Source organism: Canis lupus, chromosome 24 (genome assembly GCF_048164855.1).
Source record: "Canis lupus baileyi chromosome 24, mCanLup2.hap1, whole genome shotgun sequence".
Classification (NCBI taxonomy): domain Eukaryota; kingdom Metazoa; phylum Chordata; class Mammalia; order Carnivora; family Canidae; genus Canis; species Canis lupus.
The window spans coordinates 9,528,685-9,550,582 of record NC_132861.1 but is presented as its reverse complement, the minus strand read 5'-3'; the positions used below and the strand labels follow the sequence as shown (position 1 = coordinate 9,550,582).

At 39.9% G+C, this 21,898-nt stretch overlaps 2 protein-coding genes across 9 annotated transcripts in view; one reads left to right on the top strand and one right to left on the bottom strand.

The window, feature by feature from the left end:
- Positions 1 to 21,898, bottom strand: part of ZAR1L (zygote arrest 1 like) — an 89,474-nt gene that overhangs the window by 2,950 nt on the left and 64,626 nt on the right. The window lies entirely within an intron of this gene.
- Positions 1 to 21,898, top strand: part of FRY (FRY microtubule binding protein) — a 429,394-nt gene that overhangs the window by 378,781 nt on the left and 28,715 nt on the right. For all 8 annotated transcript variants that reach the window (XM_072795524.1, XM_072795520.1, XM_072795518.1 and 5 more), the window contains 6 exons: positions 3,714 to 3,884; positions 9,570 to 9,770; positions 10,322 to 10,483; positions 13,164 to 13,330; positions 14,714 to 14,903; positions 21,053 to 21,202. In XM_072795524.1, coding sequence (XP_072651625.1) covers positions 3,714 to 3,884; positions 9,570 to 9,770; positions 10,322 to 10,483; positions 13,164 to 13,330; positions 14,714 to 14,903; positions 21,053 to 21,202 — 1,041 coding nt within the window. The remainder of the gene's footprint in view (positions 1 to 3,713; positions 3,885 to 9,569; positions 9,771 to 10,321; positions 10,484 to 13,163; positions 13,331 to 14,713; positions 14,904 to 21,052; positions 21,203 to 21,898) is intronic.

Sequence of the window (21,898 nt, the reverse complement as noted above, 5' to 3'; positions counted from 1 at the left end):
AACCATTAGCAGCCTTATTAAAAAGAAGAGAGAGAAGACTCAAATTAATAAAATCATGAATGAGAAAGGAGAGATCACTACCAACACCAAGGAAATACAAACGATTTTAAAAACGTATTATGAACAGCTATACCCCAATAAATTAGGCAATCTAGAAGAAATGGACGCATTCCTGGAAAGCCACAAACTACCAAAACTGGAATGGGAAGAAATAGAAAACCTGAACAGGCCAATAACCAGGGAGGAAATTGAAGCAGTCATCAAAAACCTCCCAAGACACAAAAGTCCAGGGCCAGATGGCTTCCCAGGGGAATTCTATCAAACGTTTAAAGAAGAAACCATACCTATTCTCCTAAAGCTGTTTGGAAAGATAGAAAGAGATGGAGTACTTCCAAATTCGTTCTATGAGGCCAGCATCACCTTAATTCCAAAGCCAGACAAAGACCCCACCAAAAAGGAGAATTACAGACCAATATCCCTGATGAACATGGATGCAAAAATTCTCAACAAGATACTAGCCAATAGGATCCAACAGTACATTAAGAAAATTATTCACCATGACCAAGTAGGATTTATCCCTGGGACACAAGGCTGGTTCAACACTCAATGTGATTCATCATATCAGCAAGAGAAAAACCAAGAACCGTATGATCCTCTCATTAGATGCAGAGAAAGCATTTGACAAAATACAGCATCCATTCCTGATCAAAACTCTTCAGAGTGTAGGGATAGAGGGAACTTTCCTCAACATCTTAAAAGCCATCTACGAAAAGCCCACAGCAAATATCATTCTCAATGGGGAAGCACTGGGAGCCTTTCCCCTAAGATCAGGAACAAGACAGGGATGTCCACTCTCACCACTGCTATTCAACATAGTATTGGAAGTCCTAGCCTCAGCAATCAGGCAACAAAAAGACATTAAAGGCATTCAAATTGGCAAAGAAGAAGTCAAACTCTCCTTCTTTGCCGATGACATGATACTCTACGTAGAAAACCCAAAAGCCTCCACCCCAAGATTGCTAGAACTCATACAGCAATTTGGCAGTGTGGCAGGATACAAAATCAATGCCCAGAAATCAATGGCATTTCTATACACTAACAATGAGACTGAAGAAAGAGAAATTAAGGAGTCAATTCCATTTACAATTGCACCCAAAAGCATAAGATACCTAGGAATAAACCTAACCAAAGATGTAAAGGATCTATACCCTAAAAACTACAGAACACTTCTGAAAGAAATTGAGGAAGACACAAAGAGATGGAAAAATATTCCATGCTCATGGATTGGCAGAATTAATATTGTGAAAATGTCAATGTTACCCAGGGCAATATACACGTTTAATGCAGTCCCTATCAAAATACCATGGACTTTCTTCAGAGAGTTAGAACAAATTATTTTAAGATTTGTGTGGAATCAGAAAAGACCCCGAATAGCCAGGGGAATTTTAAAAAAGAAAACCATATCTGGGGGCATCACAATGCCAGATTTCAGGTTGTACTACAAAGCTGTGGTCATCAAGACAGTGTGGTACTGGCACAAAAACAGACACATAGATCAATGGAACAGAAGAGAGAACCCAGAAGTGGACCCTGAACTTTATGGGCAACTAATATTCGATAAAGGAGGAAAGACTATCCACTGGAAGAAAGTCTCTTCAATAAATGGTGCTGGGAAAATTGGACATCCACATGCAGAAGAATGAAACTAGACCACTCTCTTGCACCAGACACAAAGATAAACTCAAAATGGATGAAAGATCTAAATGTGAGACAAGATTCCATCAAACTCCTAGAGGAGAACACAGGCAACACCCTTTTTGAACTTGGCCACAGTAACTTCTTGCAAGATACATCCACAAAGGCAAAAGAAACAAAAGCAAAAATGAACCATTGGGACTTCATCAAGATAAGAAGCTTTTGCACAGCAAAGGATACAGTCAACAAAACGAAAAGACAACCTACAGAATGGGAGAAGATATTTGCAAATGACATATCAGATAAAGGGCTAGTTTCCAAGATCTATAAAGAACTTATTAAACTCAACACCAAAGAAACAAACAATCCAATAATGAAATGGGCAAAAGACATGAAGAGAAATCTCACAGAGGAAGACATAGACATGACCAACAAGCACATGAGAAAATGCTCCGCATCACTTGCCATCAGGGAAATACAAATCAAAACCACAGTGAGATACCACCTCACACCAGTGAGAATGGGGAAAATTAACAAGGCAGGAAACCACAAATGTTGGAGAGGATGTGGAGAAAAGGGAACCCTCTTACACTGTTGGTGGGAATGTGACCTGGTGCAGCCACTCTGGAAAACTGTGTGGAGGTTCCTCAAAGAGTTAAAAATAGATCTGCCCTATGACCCAGCAATTGCACTGCTGGGGATTTACCCCAAAGATACAGATGCTGTGAAATGCCGGGACACCTGCACCCCGATGTTTCTAGCAGCAATGTCCACAATAGCCAAACTGTGGAAGGAGCCTCGGTGTCCATCGAAAGATGACTGGATAAAGAAGATGTGGTTTATGTATACAGTGGAATATTCCTCAGCCATTAGAAATGACAAATACCCACCATTTGCTTCAATGTGGATGGAACTGGAGGGTATTATGCTGAGTGAAGTAAGTCAATCGGAGAAGGACAAACAGTGTATGTTCTCATTCATTTGGGGAATATAAATAATAGTGAAAGGGAATATAAGGGAAGGGAGAAGAAATGTGTGGGAAATATCAGAAAGGGAGACAGAACATGAGAGACTCCTAACTCTGGGAAACGAACTAGAGGTGGTGGAAGGGGAGGAGGGCAGGGGGTGGGGGTGAATGGGTGACAGGCACTGAGGGGGGTACTTGACGGGATGAGCACTGGGTGTTATTCTGTATGTTGGTAAATTGAACACCAATAAAAAAATAAATTTATTAAAAAAATATATCAGTCTGTGTGCAGGAGAGCCTGGATAGCAAAACATTTAGGTTCATTTGCAGTTCATTTCTAGAAAGTTCTGCTGAAATGTCCCAGTGGAAAGAACCTAAATACAGAAGAGAGGTTGAAAAGGTTAACATGCATAAGATCTCAATAGGAAAAAAATGTTTTGTTCTGTTTATATCAACAGGAAAGGAATTTAAATATAAATTACAAGCATGGCTGCTCAGACACTCGTCTAATTCAAATGAGCAAGGACTATACTTTTTGGCTTCTGTTTCTTATTCTTCAGCATTTTCTGGTTTATCTCTGAAATGGTTAAATCCTTTGCCCTCACGAGTCATTCTACAATAACATATCTTGGTATTGGTAGCCTTTAAAATATTATGTGACAGTATGTTTGTGAAATATACGTGCATGTGTACAATTTCTAACCTCAGTTCGGAAACAGTGGAAAATTTCTTGGCTGCCCTAGTTGGTCTGTGAACACACACTCAGTTGTCACACTCACACATACAAACACACACCCAGGTGGGATCCAGTATTCATCCATTAAGCAGCAGCAATGTGACTCGACTCCTGTGTGAACTTGCATCTTTGCAATGAGTTTAATTTGAAGGCACCTGTCCAACATAAATAATAAAAGAACATTCTAAAAATACCCACTTAAGGAATTAGGTGTGTACTGGAAATAGAGGTCCATGAAGAGCCAATTACAGTTTTTGTTGCACAAACAACCAGAGGGAGACTGGTCTCTCAGGAGAGGACTCTTGTGATTTGTAGGTGATTTTTTCATCGTGTGGGGACTTGGATCTACTTGAGCACCAGACGAGCTTGGTGTCTTCTGAGGACGGCGCCCGAGAGCAGGAGAACATGGATGACACAAACAGCGAGCAGCAGTTTAGAGTCTTTAGAGACTTCGATTTCCTAGATGTGGAGCTGGAGGATGGAGAGGTACAGTCTATTCTCTGTAAAAATAACCCACTCAGCCTTTCCTTGACTAACGAAAATGGTTTCTTTTTACCCGCTAAATAATGAGGTTTTTTAAGTCTTTAATTGGAAAGCTGTAAACTTTATTTTGAATCAACTTATTCAAAGTACAGCAGCTTAACTTGGGCAAAAGTTACCACACCCTTCCTGTCTGAGTCCACAGCATAAGCTGCCAAGTTATTTCCAAATGGCAAAGATCTGACATTTAATGACCACACAAAGACTGTGTGTATGTGTGTGTGTGTTATGTGCAGTCCAAAGGTGAACTTAAAAAAAAAATCTCAAAAACAGTCATGTTCTGAGCCTGTTCTCAGGTATCTGGGTAAAATATGCTAAGCATCTAATTATTTTAAAAGCAAAATTACTCTAATTTGATTACTTCAGAGCTTGCCTGCTCCAACATGAGACAGGAGCCTAAGGGCTTCAGCATTTTTGTGATGTTTAATGAAATCATTACATCTTGAAAACAAGACATAAGACCCAGGAGAGCTCCGTGCTCTGCTCTGGGTTGGTAGCTAGAGTTCCTAGACACCTGGAGCAGCTGAATTCATGTCTCAACTGGCAAATGCAGATTCATGGATTTGAATGATAATTATGGTAAATAGGATGCTTTCGGTTATTAATCATGCTTCTGAAAACTGGAATTAGAAGGAGGGGCATCATTCTGACCCTCTCATTTCAGTAGCTCAGGGGCATGTTCCAGCTGGGGCCAAGAAGTAGGATAGTAGATAGTCTCCCCATGGAGGAAAACAAAATTGACCACTGGGAGACTGCCATATGTCAAAATGCCTGGTACTGAGCTGGCTCTGGTGTTGCTTCACATTTAACTAAACGCACTGATTTTCCCAAAGAAAGGGCTTTCTGTCGGTCTTACAGTTAAAATGGAGGCCCATATTCAAAGTTTATTGGATCCCATGATGGGTAGGCGCCTCCTGACTAACTATAAACTTGTGAGAAATGGTGCATCCACTGCTTACCTTCCCTAAAAGGATATGATTGCAGACCAACCCTCTTATGTTGAGATAAGGCCAAGAAGTGATCTGCTTTTGTTCCTCTCAGCCATGGCCTACCCTGGATATCTGGGGAGAATTATGTCCTCAGAATGAAGAATGTTTTCTTTACCTGTTCTTTCTGTAGAAAACAAGTTTAGCAGACCCAGTCCTGAAAGAGTATAAAGGCACTGACTGTAAAGCATCTTTAAAACAAATGTCAGCTTTTCACCTTGAATTATTCTAGAACCTGTAAAAAGTATGGCAGACTTTTCTGTTAACTTTAATAAGTGATAACAAAATTAATCACTGAATATGGTGAGGATTGTTTTTAAAAGTCTAAATCAAAATTCAGCCATTTAGAATACTTTCGAAATGCCTCAGCCAGAGCTAAATGGAATGTCAGAAGATTACCTCCCTGATTTGGGCCGCCAACTTAATCTTTGTTCCTAGGCTAGAATTCAAACTTACCTCTTTACTCTAGAAGTTAAAGTAATGAGGGAAAAACTTGATGAAAAAAAGAGGGGCATCATTTTCCAGTCTCAGCCAAAAGGAAAAAAAATGTATTATGGGATGTGACCTAGCAGAAGTGATATAAACTAAAGAAATCAGACACAATTTCAGAACTAACAAATTTGATTTCTGTTAAAATAAAGGAAGGAAAATCTGAGGTGCTTCTCATTTGAAAATAAATATTATACTAATGTTTTCTAGAGACAATAAATAAGAAATACTTCATCTTCCTTCTAGTGTTCTATTATTATCCTAGCAGGCATGAATTACAAAAGCATAGTGATTATTTTATCTTACAGGATCAAGATTTTATAAGAAACTTAAGAGTGTGAAAATATATATTTCACCCAGATAAAATAAACTATATGAGAATGTTTTGCTTCTTCCCAATAAGATTATAATAAGGGCTTCTAGCAAGTTTACAGAGTGGTGGAATAAAAATGCTAGAGCTTTCGGTTTAGGCAGGTCCAGGTTGGAATTTCAACTCTGCCACTGACCTCACTTCATACCCTTAAACGTGAGTGCAATTTCTCTTGGCTCCCTCAACTATTAAATGGGTAGGATAGCTGCCTATGAAGTTGATGGGGGGATTAAAGCTTCTAACATAGTGTCAGGCACATAGCAGGTGTTCCTTTGTACCGTCATTGGTGAATAATTTCAGCATGTTCTCATTCTGAGAAAGCCAAACATATCTGGCATCTAGAGTAAAACAATTATCAGAAAAGACAAGTTTTTTATGTCTATTTCTTTTCATTAAATAGTCTCATAATTTGTTGACTCATATCTGTAAATGGTTTGCCTTAGAACTTTTCAGAATCTTTAAAAGATGCCGTGTCCTTGCTATTAATTGCACATCAGCAGTGAACACATCATGACCACAAACACTTTAGCCTTGTGAGATGAATCAGATGATGCCACCTTTTTTTTTCCCAGTTGATGACCATCATTCGTTTTCTCACAAATAAAAATGTAAGCATTCACCTCAAAAAAAAGTGTTGAGCACAAGTTGCCAGTCACTGAAGTGGCAAGCTATTTCAGAAATTGTATTTATGATTTCTTACCCCAGCTACACTATCCGCCCCTAAGAGGATTGGAATTTCTGGTGTTTGGTACTGATTTCTCTCTTTGGGGGTTTGTGTAGATCTTTACCTTTTTCTTTTTTAATTGCATCTACCGGAGGCTATATTGTCAGCCCTGTTTATTGCTATTGTGTTAAAACTAAGATAAATGCACTTGAGTGTCTTTAATATAATCATTTTAAATAGACCTCTTATTTGTTTTTCTGTCCATTCATTCTGCTTCCAAGGAACTTCAGGTAAGATGATGCTATCTTTAACTCAGATACGCTAAGTAGATGTTTTGCATCATTGCGGATTTATAACAACATAATTGCTTTTTTCCTCCCTTCTAGCATTATGTATGCCTATTTGCGTGCATATTTACGTTAAGGTGTGTGTGATACAAAAAGTATCTTTCTTTGTTATGCCAGTATGGAAAATAATTTCTAAACTATAAATACAAGATACTTTTAAAATCTTGATACACCTAGGCTAAAAGTTGCATAAGTCTATCTCTTGAGAGAAAGTGAAGTTTTAAATATGATCTGTGGAAACCCTACAATTTCTGGGAAGGCAGCTATACAACTAGTTTGGTTGTGTTGTATTAAAGGGGAAGTCAACAAGATGCATCTAACAATATACCACAAACACTTGCAATCAGATCCTTTCCAGGCATTAGGAGCTATCTCTGGCGACTATATAAAGTTTCATCCAAATGAGACCATTTCTCAAGTAAAAGGGGGTGCTAATAATAATTGCATCCAGACAACAGGCACAAACCAGGACCATCATGGGAAAACTAAGATCACCCTACTATACTTCTGTCATGTCAGACTTACTCTGAGAAAGTGTATATTTGAGAAAATATATTTTGTCATGGTATACCTATGTTCTTTCAACCATACTTACTTGACAGAATTCTAGTATGGAAAAAATTATTTCAAATATTATTTCCAATATCTCTAGAATGTTCAATCACTAATATTTTCTCATCTCAATATAAATCCTGAGTAGTTATTTAAGTTTGATAACTGACAGATGCAGATTGTCTTGAATAATTAGCCATCTCCTAAATTTCTCACACATAGAAAATCCAACATAATCAATAAAACACTGTTTTGGCTTTTAACCTTATTTGTTGACTTTTAATAACCACACATGTGAACTTGAGCTAGACCGTAGCACTATTGACTTTTAATAACCAGACACTTGAACTTGAGCTAGACTATAGCACTACTGCATCTCAATTCTTCAGCCACCACCAGGAAAACAGTTTCAACACCTTGCCTCTGATGGAGCTACTGAATCCTCTAGAAAGACATCCAGATATTTTTCCTGTAGGAGCAGCCTTCCCTTGCCCCTAGTTCTCATGCCTGGTTCATTCAGGTCTTCATCAGAGGTGTAGTTGTATCAGTAGGAGCAGCTGTCCGTGCCCAGTGTAGCATTCCCTGACCCTAGACACCTATATTTCTCTGTAAGCTCATGGTTCTGTCTCGGGTTCAGCGTGCGAGACTTCCAGAATTTTTGCCTTAGATAGTTAATCCAACCCATTCACTGATTTGGTGCAAGAGAATCAGCTTTAGGATTTATGTTTTAAATCTTTATTTATATATTTCTTCCAGCAATGTGCACATTTTTCTTTTTCTCTGTGTTCTTATTCTTTTGATCTTTTTCACTTCTTTACACATTGCATTTTCTTTTTCTTTCCAGAACTCTTGCCTCTTCCACCCTTTTTTTTTTCACTGAAATAGCTATTTTAAAATGCCAACACAACAATTAACCTTTCCTACTAGGAAATAAAATATTTGATGACAATTTATCATAGCAGATGCAGATAAAGGTATAGATACAGATAAAACAGCAGATACAGTTACTCTTTATAATCAAATAGTCCAAAGAACAATCATAAACATCATACATGGGGATAAATAATGACAGTAACCTTTGTATCAGATCCAGAATGTGTTTAGGTTCTTACCTATTGCCTTCTACCATGAGTAGCCAAAAAAGACTTCAGAAAAGCTAAGCATCCATTATATGAGAGATCGACTTACTGAGTTCTCACCAGAATAAGGTGTTTGTTTGTTTGTTTGTTTGTTTGTTTGTTTGTTTCAGCAAACAAACCTTCAGACAGTGTTTCAAGTGACTTCTAAATGAAAGGATCTGGGCTAGATTTTGTTCAAATTACCTATTTATATAGGTTAAAACTTGCTTATCAAGAAGCTGGATATTATTTCTCTTCCTTATTCCTGTTTTAACAGAGAGTAAAATAAAACCCAAATTACTTTCTAGGAAAGGTTTTTGTGCTGGAAAAATACACTTAATGTGAGATGGTCTATAGAGAAAGTCTGAGATACAACTTAACACTTGCATTGCCACTTAGCACAGTTCTCTGTAAATTAAAAGTTCAAGTCAGTGATAGGGTTTGGTACCAAGTCAATCATTGCAGGTCCAGGAAAGCAACTATTTTCTATGTTGGGACAATTATTTAAAGATGAGTCTAAAGCAAAAGTCAAGCCATGCTGCTCTGGCCTCTGCATAGTGCATGATCCGTCAGACTTTGCCCAGCTGCTATCAAATATTCTTTTAACTCTGCATTTGATCTGCGAAAACCGCTGTAGCAGGAACAGGCTGGAATGTTTACCTAATGCTCTTCTACTTAATACCCAAAGGATGTGGAATGTGCTACAGCATAGCTCCTACTTTTCTCCTTCCAAAAACAGTACTAAACGGGCCGGGGAGGGGCACACCTCTTTTGAGATTGTTTTAATATTAATAGTCTCTTTCTTACAGATTTTTAGATACTTATAGAGTGTACCAAAGTCACCTTTTAAGAAACATGATATCACCCACCAGACCCAAGAAAAGTGTGTAATCACTTCTACCTACGATTTAATATGCGTTTAGGTGAAAATAGTATGCTTTACTACCTGTCACATCATGTAAACAAAATGTTTGGAACCAAAGTAGATGAGAGCTTGAGAGTTCATAATGAAAGCATTTATTTCTAAGCTATGACTAATTGAATGTGTGAAGGTGTGAGCGCAGGAAGATTCTGGCATAAAAACCAGCTGATGGTGTGATTTCAGGGTGAGAGTATGGACAATTTCAACTGGGGAGTGCGCAGGCGTTCTCTGGATAGTTTGGACAAGTGTGACATGCAGCTTCTGGAGGAGCGCCAACTTTCAGGAAGGTCTCCCAGCCTCAATAAAATGAACCATGAGGATTCCGATGAATCCTCTGAAGAGGAGGACCTCACAACCAGCCAGATCCTGGAGCACTCCGACCTAGTAAGTAGGAACCTTCCCACCATGAGAAACAGGAGATTTATTTTTGTAATTGAAGCAGTAGCATGGTTTCCAGTTGCTGCTAGAGAAACTTTGCATAGCTGCTAACCTAAACTCTGAAATGTTAGGTGGTGTCTAACTGATTGTAACAAGCCTCTTGTCTATAGGTTGCAAATGGACCCAAATACTGGGGGTTTTTATAGAAGCCTTGAACACCATCAAATCTGTTAAGGACTGGACTTTCCTCAAATAACTTTTACTAGGCTAGAATCTTTAAAAAAAAAAATTCCTGAGACATCTGAAGTTTGAGGAAATATAACGAACCTTTGGATGTGGTTATCTGCAAATATGAGTGTTCGTGTTTTATTAGCGTTCTGTGCCCTAATGCCCTATGCCAGCTGCTGTGTTTAAGTTCTAACCAGAGTGAAATATGCACGTTAAATAATATCCATCAACCAACAACAAACTCAGACAATGGTTTGTACTCTTACGTAAAGAATAATTTGAGCCTTTTAAGAAACTCTACAGTGTCATTTGCTTTGCTTTCTCTCCAGATCATGACTCGTTCCCCTTCCGAGGAGACTAATCCCATGGAATCGCTCACCACAGCCTGTGACATGACCCCTGCTGACCCTCATTCATTCAACACCAGAATGGCTAGTTTTGATGCATCTTTGTCTGATATGAATAATCTGCAGATTTCTGAGGGCTCAAAGGTGAAGAGATTTGGGCAATTGTGGTTTTAGTTTTCTTAAAGAAAATAGTACTTCCAATTTTCTAAGAAATCTTAGGGGGCTGTAAGTGGAGGGACTATCTTTATCTTTTTCCTTTCTTAATTTTTTGAAATCATTGAATTTGTGCACCTGAGCCTATGTCCTGAAAGTTGTTTTACCCTTACAAATGAGCAGCCATCTTCTTGTTGGTTGAAAGAGATTTTATTTCAGGTCTCAGTCAAATGAGACATTTTGTATTTTCCATAGAGCAGGAACACTGCTGATTAATGGCAAAATAAATCGGTGTAGGTCTGAGATCGCTGTGACTTGGTAACTGCTGTTCTTTGTCATGACTTTTATAAAACAATATGCTAAGTGAGGTGTGGGTGTCTGCATGTATTTGGGGAAATTTTTTCCTATGTAGGAACCAGTTATACAATTTGTACATTGATTCCATTCTGGCCTTTTGGGATACTATTGGAATTTTCAGTGTTAATCACAATATTATGCCAGATTTAAACAAAACTGTTCTAGCCAGACTGAGGAGAAAAGTAAGTAATGGATATAGTTTTCTTATTTAAAAGATTAGATATTTAAAAAGCTAACAATGTATATTTCATTTAAAGTCAATCTTGTCAAAATTTCCCTAAACTATCCTAACCATAAAACTATCCACTTTCACACTGTGTTCAAATAAGTGCCCACATATATGCCATTAATATAGAATTTTATTTTCTTATATTACAAATACCAAAATAACCTACTGCTGTTGGTAGTAGGTGTCCTTTATCCTGAGTTTGCTTATGGTAGTACAAGTTTGAAAGAGAAAGTTATAATTCTTTACATGTATAAAAGTATATTCTTTCTGATATTTCTAATGAGAAAAATATATACTGGCTGTTGTGTATTCTTTTACAGTGCACTTAAAACAGATCTGAGGTCCAGGGAAATCTATGTCACTTTAAACAAAGGACAGCCAACCGAATCACAATCACTTAAAAATTTTGATGCTTGAGGAATTATTTCTAAGAGAACCTCAGTGCAAAAGGAATACAGTCAGGATTCTGAGAGTCAGCACAGTCCTTTTTTTTTAGCCAAAAAAGGTCCAGAGAGAAAACTTGTCTGAGATTAAAATGCCAGAATCCTAAGATTAAGAAATTAAATTTCATGGAAAGGACATAAATGTGCAGTTATTAACATTTGATATTTTGATATTTCTCAGCCTTAGAATAGCCATTTTCTCAATTTTTCTATTTTGGTTGCTAAACTACATAGATTTCCAATAGAAAGCACTGCCTGAGTGGTAATATATTTATAAACTCACACAGAAATCATCTAACTTGATCAAGGAAAAGTCAAGTCTTATTTCTGAAAGGCTCTCTCTGTTTTCCACATGAGCTGGGTTTCTGCAATGTGTGATATAGCTGTGATGTTAGAAAGGGAAAATAAAGGACATTTTTGTGAGAACTCAGTCCTCCCCTAATAGATGAAGTTTATGTACACTAATAAGCCAGACCAGTCACCGGCGGCCAGTCTCGATGGCACCACTGTAGTTTTAAAAAGCTGGAAAAAGCAGATACGGATAAGCTCTGAAACTCAGCTATTTATGAGCAATTCCTTCAAAGACATGAGATATCTTGTTTCCCTAACATATCTTTAAACACCCCTCTTAATTTCTCTATTAATCCTAGATTCAAAATACTAACTGGGTGGCCAGACAGCAACCTGTGATAATGCTCAAATTCATACATATTTCCTTTTCGCCTTGCCCTGGTTTTAAGAAAATGACTCACTGAAACGTGTCTTCCTCTCCTCTTCTGGTCTGTAACCCAGCTGCCTTCCTTCCTCTCCTACAGAACAGTCAGTTCTCGAACTGATTACTCCTGGCCTACATTCAAACCCAGCCTCTTTTTCCATTGCTCTCGCTGTGTCTGTCTCCTGCCCCTCACTGATCCCAGCTCTGCCTGACCTAGAGCTCTTGCATTTCACCACTCATTCTACATCTTCAGCAATGTGAGAGCAGACTCTCTTATCCGTTATCTCCAGGGGAGGGAGGGCTCCAAGAGCAAAGCATGTATGTAAATGGGCCTTAGAGGATTTCCAGTATGGAAAGGCCTGTCAACATGGTAGGTGCAGTGAACAACCATGGACCACTTATTCACCCTGCAGGTTATCTTGAGCATTTACATACCAATCACTGATGATTCTAAATTCCAGTTTCCATAGGTAAAGGAATTCTGTATCAGAGAGTTCCCTCTGGATAGGCTCACGTTAGAAGTGGGGGTCGTATGGTAGAAAGAGCTCTGAATCCAGAGGCCCTCATTTATCTACTCAGTGTTGGCTAAGTCCCTTTCCCACACATGAGTTTCCTATAAAATGTGAGGGCTGGACCGAGGGTCTCTGTGGTTGTTTCCAAGTTTAGCATTTATACTCCCATAATCCTGGGTCAGATATGGCAATTTCCTGAGAACCTCTTTGGAAACTATTGTGGACAAGATGGAAAAGAAGGTAAAGAATGAACAGTATTTTGGAGAAATCCCAAGTCCAGTTATAGCTGGAAAATCAATGTCCCTGATTTCTCTCACTGTCAGGATTTGTCTCTTTTATTTTTCCTTTAGTTTAATAGGTTTTCCCAAATCTATTCTTACATGCTGGGGATTCTTTCCCTTTTTTCTTCTTCCAGGCTGAAGCTGTTCAGGAGGGAGAGGACACGGCCGTACATGAGGACGATCTTTCTAGTTCTGTCAATGAACTCCCAGCAACTTTCGAATGCAGTGGTAGCTTTAGCCTGGATATGACTGAGGCAGAAGAAAAAGGCAATAGAGCACTGGACCAGTTTACTCTTGCAAGGTAGAGAAGCCCCTGGTGGAAATGAGTGGTGACAGCGTACTGGGCACATTATATCGCATTCACTATTGTATCCCAAGTGCAAGGTCACATGGGCATTGCTGGGACTTCCTAATCAAGAGTCCAAATTGACTTCTGACTCCGCGAAGGCTCTCAGCTGGTCAGAGTCCCCCAACCTAGGCACAGGACCTTAGGTGAAACTGAAACCGGTACTCATGTGCCTCCTAAAGCCGGAGAGTAACACAGAACAACATAAATCCTAGTAGAGTAACTCAAAAGCCAAAGAAGGGCCTGGGGACTTGGTCCAAGCCTTGCAAGCCTTGAAGATAAGCAAGACTGGCAGACCTTGCAAATGAGGAGTTCTTTACACTCTGAGTTAAAAGACAAGAACAGGAGGCTCTTTATAAGTTACATACCTACTTTTTTTTAAGTGGGTGGCTTTTCAGCTCAGTGGCTGGTATTCCTGAGACTAGTGAGATATAGCCAGAGAACACAAATAAACAAGAATAGAGAGGAATAGATAAAAACACTAATGCAGGGGCGCCAGGGTGGCTCAGTCCATTGAGTGTCTGGCTCAGATCACAGCTCAGGTCTTCATCTCAGGCTCATGAGTTCAAACCCTGCATTGGGCTCCACACTGGGCATTGAGCCCACTTAAAACAAAACAAAACACTGCTATTGAAGTGTCTAGAATAAATCACAAGTGATAAAGCTACAGATTTACTTCTGGAGAAGAAAGTCAGAATCCTAGTATCTCTCTTCTGAATGTGTAATAGAACTAGTAGCTTTTGATATGGCTAGACAAAGACCTTCTGTTATGGTGAGCAGTATCTGCTCTTGGAAGGGAAAGCTGAAAGTAATAGTGCATAGAGAAGAACCTGACCTTTCACCCATGTTCCTTATCTTTCCTTGCTTCATTCCTCAATATGTCCCTCACCTTGCGCTTCTGTCCTTTCATTTCCTTTTTTCCCTCCACCCTCCCCTCCTGGGCATTCATGCATGTGCAGTCATTAATAATCACCCCCACAAGGGGCAAGTTAAAAGATTCCAAATTTTTGTTCTAATGGTTCATAATGAAAAGTGAAAAGGAGCCAAAGTGCCAAAAGTAATGTTTATGTGTCTGGAGAATGGCCACTGGGAAAATGAGAAGGCAGGTCCCGACTCACTATAAAGGAAGTCAGAAGGGGAGGGGTCCCAGAAATTCTAGAGGTGAAAATTCTCTCTACTAGATTCAGACAAGAATGTGGAAGATGCGGAAAAGAGATGAGTCCCCAGAGCCACCCCCGAGAGCAGAGTGGGCAGGACAGCAGGCAGGCCTAGAGCTGAGATGACCAAGTACAGAAGGGAAATGGCACCTCCTGACAGGGTTGTTTTCATCTTTCCTAGCTTCGGAGAAGGGGACAGGGGAGTTTCCCCTCCTCCCTCGCCCTTCTTCTCGGCCATCCTTGCTGCATTTCAGCCGGCAGCCTGTGATGATGCAGAGGAAGCTTGGCGCAGCCACATCAACCAGCTTATGTGCGACTCGGATGGCTCCTGTGCTGTGTATACATTTCATGTGTTCTCCTCCTTGTTTAAGGTATGGGGCTCGGGCTGAGAGGACTGCATCTCCTAGGGGGGCAGCCGATTCTGGTTTCCAGAGGGGTGGTGGTTTCATTCCAGGGTTGCCCTGTTTTCTACTCCAGATCTCCCTCAATTGCCTCTAATTTCAGTCTTTCTTCCATTTAACTGTAATCTGCTCAACCTTCTCACACTCATCTTGCGAAGGCCAAGGCCGCATAGATGTAGTCTTCATTGCCGTACTGTTCACTTAGGCCATTCTGGCTTTGGTTGATGTCATGAGTCCCAGGCAAGCATGAAACTAGACCATTGAGCTGTGTCTTCTGCCAAGCCTATCCCACATCCCGTCTTTCCTCTGACACTTCCCGTATCTCTCGTTTTTCTTCATTATTCTTGTTTATCCTTTCATTGTCTTTCTTCTCTCCCTACCCGCCACCCCCTCAATGAATTCCTTAAACGTGTCAGCCATAGCTATGAATATGTGCTTCTCCTCGTAGATGCTTCTGAACACATGACAGGTCATACTTGGCTTCTCCTGGGTGAACCACAGCCTGGCTAGTTAGTCTGTCCCACCTCTGCACAAATGGGAACCAGGTGCCCCTTCCTCCAGAGTGCTGCAGTACTGAGTTTGGCCAGCAGAGGGAAGGCTGGCTCTCCATCCCTCTGCCAGGCACTAAGTGGCATCTTGCCCACAGCTCAATGTAGCAGTTGCTGGGTGGACGCCTTCAGATTTCACTTGTTATCCCCAAACACACAACAATTACTGAACCAAAGAGAGGCAGGGGACTCGACTTCTGATGGGTGAAAAGGTTTATTCTTATGCCTGCCTGTCTGTTGGTGTGCAAATTCCTGTCAGATTCTCTATGTATCTTGCTCTGAACTTTCTCCAAATGTCATTAAATGATTGGCAGAGGTGGGAGGCAGCAAAAGAAGAGAAACACAGCTTATTAAGAAACCCAAAGGTCTTCCATCAGCATTGGAGTTAACTGGCCCTGTAACTGTATTTGAAGCAGATCCCAGCTAGAAAGTGGCAGTGCTGGGAATAATACTCAGCCAGAAAGAGAGAGAAGGTTTTAGTAAAGTTTTACTGGCATGGAAGCATGGTTACCATAGAGTTTAAGAGAAAGTTAGCTTTAAAGAACCAGTAGGTATAGTATTCTTTTTTTTTTTTTAAATATCTATAAAATAACAAAAACAGACACATAGATCAATGGAACAGAATAGAGAATCCAGAAGTGGACCCTGAACTTTATGGGCAACTAATATTCGATAAAGGAGGAAAGACTATCCATTGGAAGAAAGACAGTCTCTTCAATAAATGGTGCTGGGAAAATTGGACATCCACATGCAGAAGAATGAAACTAGACCACTCTCTTTCACCATACACAAAGATAAACTGAAAATGGATGAAAGATCTAAATGTGAGACAAGATTCCATCAAAATCCTAGAGAAGAACACAGGCAACACCCTTTTTGAACTCGGCCATAGTAACTTCTTGCAAGATACATCCACGAAGGCAAAAGAAACAAGAGCAAAAATGAACTATTGGGACTTCATCAAGATAAGAAGCTTTTGCACAGCAAAGGATACAGTCAACAAAACGAAAAGACAACCTACAGAATGGGAGAAGATATTTGCAAATGACATATCAGATAAAGGGCTAGTTTCCAAGATCTATAAAGAACTTATTAAACTCAACACCAAAGAAACAAACAATCCAATCATGAAATGGGCAAAAGACATGAACAGAAATCTCACAGAGGAAGACATAGACATGGCCAACATGCATATGAGAAAATGCTCTGCATCACTTGCCATCAGGGAAATACAAATCAAAACCACAATGAGATACCACCTCACACCGGTGAGAATGGGGCAAATTAACAAGGCAGGAAACAACAAATGTTGGAGGGGATGCGGAGAAAAGGGAACCCTCTTAAACTGTTGGTGGGAATGTGAACTGGTGCAGCCACTCTGGAAAACTGTGTGGAGGTTCCTCAAAGAGTTAAAAATATACCTGCCCTACGACCCAGCAATTGCACTGTTGGGGATTTACCCCAAAGATACAAATGCAATGAAACGCCGGGACACCTGCACCCCGATGTTTATAGCAGCAATGGCCACGATAGCCAAACTGTGGAAGGAGCCTCGGTGTCCAACGAAAGATGAATGGATAAAGAAGATGTGGTTTATGTATACAATGGAATATTACTCAGCTATTAGAAATGACAAATACCCACCATTTGCTTCAATGTGGATGGAACTGGAGGGTATTATGCTGAGTGAAGTAAGTCAGTCGGAGAAGGACAAACATTATATGTTCTCATTCATTTGGGGAATATAAATAATAGTGAAAGGGAATATAAGGGAAGGGAGAAGAAATGTGTGGGAAATATCAGAAAGGGAGACAGAACGTAAAGACTGCTAACTCTGGGAAACGAACTAGGGGTGGTAGAAGGGGAGGAGGGCGGGGGGTGGGAGTGAATGGGTGACGGGCACTGGGGGTTATTCTGTATGTTAGTAAATTGAACACCAATAAAAAATAAATTTAAAAAAAATGAAAATAAATAAAAATAAAATATCTATAAAATAGTGAAGATTTTACACTAGCCATTCACTGTAGTTTACTCTGGGTGATGAGATTATGGATGCCTTCTCCACAAACACGTGCGCGCGTGCACACACACACACACACTTCTTTTTCCTTTCTTTCAAGTTCCTATTTTCCTATAATGAAAATGCCTTCCTTCCAGCATTTTTTCCAAACTTGTATTTGATAACTTCCAACACAGAATTGCCACTAATAATACAAGGGAAACATGGAAAGGGACCATGTTGTTCCCGTCTTCAGTAGACGTGAGTGATGAGCTAATGAATGGATGGATGAGGATTTTACAGGCTGAGTTCTGTTGAGTATATCATAAGAGAGGGACAGTAACTTGGCGGGACCAAGGGATGGGCCCACTCACGGGTCCATTACCATCAAGAAGAGCCATAGCAGAGGGGAAAGGCAGGAAAATAAAGAATTCTATTGAAAGGAGGATCGTCTGCCTTAAAATTTTTCTGATTCAGGAAGCTGCAGTGTAGTTACTATAAAAAGTCAAGTCTGCTTTTGAGCCCCATGGCCCTTTTTATGACCCATTTTTGGAGAATTATATACCAAGAGTACTAATAGCTACGGTTTCTCACATTGACTTTTACTGTGCTGTTCTCTCTCAAGTTTCCAGTTTAGTTTCAGTGAAATCTTTTAGAAAGTTGACTGAACAAACTAAGGTTGTGTCTGGAATTAACTGGGAGTGGGAGGTGTTGTGAGGCCTAAGACAGAAAGCAATTGTTTGCTGAGAGATAAGAACTCCAGAAACACTAATGTTAGGCCACACTGAAATGTTAAAACAAACCATGAGAAAGTTACCACATGAGGTAGATTTACTTGTTAAGGATTTAGGAACAAAGTAATTTATTTTTTATATTGTTCTTAAATCGATTTTAAAATAATGGTGAATGGTTAATATTTTAAGTTTGGCCATTGTAGTATTTTTTTTCTTATTACAGTCACTAGACTCTTCGTGCTCAATTTTCTAGTCTTGAGCAATACTTTCCCTCTACCTAACATGGCTAACTCCCCTTTGCCCTCAGCTATACTACCAGTGATGCGCAAACCCCTGATTAGAGCTCACTTAAGCAAATGAAGCCTTCCTTTCTCTCTCCCTCTCTGTCACCTGTGTTCTCAAGCACATTGCGGTTACATGACATGTCTGTCGCATTCTATTAAAAATTACTATTGTCTCTTTCCCCCAGAGAAGCAAGTAACGGTGTCTTACTTTGATTCCCCTGCAGCTGGCACAGGTGCTAACATACAATAGGTGCTTAATAAACATAGGAAGAATGAATGGGAATCTTTTTTAGTGGAAAATCTTAAACAGACCTCTGACTTAATGCCAGTAGATCAGCAAATTGTCACATGAGCTGGGCAGTGGGGCTGGGCCCTTGCATAGGGGGCACTTTTGGGTTTGGACTTTATTTTTCCATTCATATATTAGATGAATCCCTAGGGAGCTTATCTGCAATAATAACCATACAAATGTGTACCTTTTATTTCAGTTTTTAATATTACATTTAGTCTTGGGGTGACTGAGTGGCTCAGTCAGTTAAGTGTCTGACTTTAGCTCAGGTCATGATCCCACAGTCCTGGGATCAAGCCCCACATTGGGTTGCTTGTCCCTCTGCCCCTCCTCCCACTCGTGCACACTCTTTCTCTTAAATAAATCTTAAATATATATATATCACATGTAGCCTTAAGAACTCTCAATTGTTATCCAATGCTATGTGATTGAGAGCAATATTAGTCACAAAATAGGTATTAATAAAATATGCTGGAAATGAAATACATTTCAGGCATGCAGTCTATTAAGCTGTTCTTATGTCCACACCATGTCTGTTCAGTTTTCCAACATTTTCCCGTGAGTCTGAAGGCCACATTTCCCTTGTATTTAGTTGGGTTTTGGAGAGGATAGAGAAGAAGTATTTGCCAGAATAATTTGGTTCTAAAAGCGAGGAACTGATTTCTGATGGTCTAGTGTGGACATCTTTCCCAGTGTCTCAGTCATCTTATGTCCTTACTGCTGCTTCTCTGTTAGAATGTTGTCATTGTATCATACCGTGCCACCAATTACAGGATGTGTTTATATGGAAGGACAGAACTGAGTGTATATCCCCTAAATATCACCTGCCTTTATAAGAGGCTCTAAAGTTCCCTGACAGAGAGCTTCCCAGACCTCACCTTATCCTTAGATAAAATGGAAAGAATCCCAAAGTCTTAGCAGACCTGAATCCTCCTCCCAGCTCTGCTGCTCAACTAGGTGTACGATGCTAGACATGGCCCTGCTAGTTCCTTTCTGCTCTAACATTCAGTCAGGTTTTTTTCTTTTTCCTAACTACACGTAAAACTAACTTAACACCACAAAGACACGTGTATGCTATGTGTTATGCCAGATTTTTCACATTTATTAAGTAAAAAATCATTAATACACAACATAGTTGGCATTTTTCTAATATGAAGTATAAAGAACCAGCCTTCTGTTGTTTGGAGATACGCTGCTTTCCTCCCAAAGGGGCAGAGAGGATTTCTCCTGGATTAGATTCCACAACTCAAAAGATATGACATCTCTTTGAGGAAAGCCATTGCCTAGGACTGGAATTATTTTTTGGTTAAATATTGTGTTCTTTTTGTTAAAGATACTATGTGTTGGCATGATGTAATGAGCACTGGGTGTTATCCTATGTGTTGGCAAATTGAATTTATTTTTATTTTTATTTTTTTTTTATTTTTTTTTTTTTGGCAAATTGAATTTAAATAAAATTTTTTTAAAAAGATACTGTTTGTTGGAAGCTTAAGGGCTTAAAAATGTTCCCATTTTTGGCACTGACACAGACACAATGACTCAGATTCTTCCTAATTCTGGTTTTGTCCTCAGGCAGTATAGGAGAAACTAGCTCCTAGGAAGATTTGTAGATTTGTGGAAGGAATGTGAGCTCTGGGGTCAGGCTCACCCTTCCACTGTGACTTACTAGGTGCATGACCTTAGGTAAGTCATGTCTGAACCTTGATTTCTTTACCCTGTTGTGAGGATTAATGAGTCAACATATGCAACACTATGGGACAGAGTTACAGACACCAGAGCAGACTTGCTCTCAGAGGGAGATATTATTCCAGACCCACGTAGCATTTACTTCCACTTCTCAGAGGCTTGAATGGCACTATTTTGGTGCTCCTTCTCAAGAAGCTGTGATCTTGGGGAACAAAAAAGGGTTACATCCCATGACTTTTCCTAACTCGCATGCATTGACGTATTCTAAGTAATTTCTCACAGACGAGTGAGGAGGACTCAAGCTGCTGACCAGCTCTGAGCATCAGCAAAAAGAAAAGCACCATTTACTTAAAGATTATAGAAGCATCTACATTCTGGAAAATGACACTTTAAGAAGAAATTTTTTCCACACTAGGTGATTATTTACTTAAGACCAACACTCACTCTACTCCCTATCTCCTCCGCCTCTCCCTGAGGACCCATGCTCATTTGATATTTTTATAAAGATTACAAAATAGGTTTTTCTAGTGCCTAAGTTAAAACTTGCCCTTTAAAAATGATAATTATTCTGCCTTTCAGAATATTCAGAAAAGGTTCTGCTTCCTAACCTGTGATGCTGCCAGTTACCTTGGAGACAATCTCCGGGGAATTGGGTCCAAGTTTGTCAGCTCTTCTCAGATGCTCACCTCCTGCTCCGAATGTCCTACACTCTTTGTGGATGCTGAAACTGTGAGTACCCCCAATCCTGCTCTGGTGGCAAATGACCAGCCCAGCTTACTAAGGTGTGGAACCCCCAGGGAGCATCCTTGTGTTGTGGTTTGTCTGAAAGATACTGTTGGTATTTGCGAGCAGTGCCATGTTGTGACATGACCCCCAAAGGCCTGAGTCTGCATAGAAATGACTGTATGTTACTAGCTAAAGCCAAGTCATTTCAGAGAATCAGGAGAAAAATCTACCTCAGTACTCCCTCTGTGTCCTTGGCACCTCTCTCCAATAGCTCTGGTTTTGACAGCCATGAATAGGTGAGTAAACCTCTAGAGCTCACCTAGACTGTCCCCACAATGCCGGGTTGGCCAGCCAGCTGGGTCTTCAGAGGTGATATGTACTCATTTTCCTCACTCCCAAGTCTCAAATAGAGACTGATCACCCCCTGGAGGGATTCATCCAGCCCAAACTGCAAGTGATGAGTTTGAGGGTTGATTAGAACATCCTCTGGCTGACTAAATCATGACTTTATGAATATAAAACTCTAAGCCTGCCTGATGGCTGAGCTCTTTGAGGGCTATGCCCCCATGCATATCACACAACCGCCTCATATGCTGAGTAATTACTGAGTTCAGAACCAATGCAGATGTGCTTTGATTTCAAAAGTCTCTGAAGAATTGGTCTTTCCGAGAACTTGGTAGTTAGCTACCTTGCAGCAAG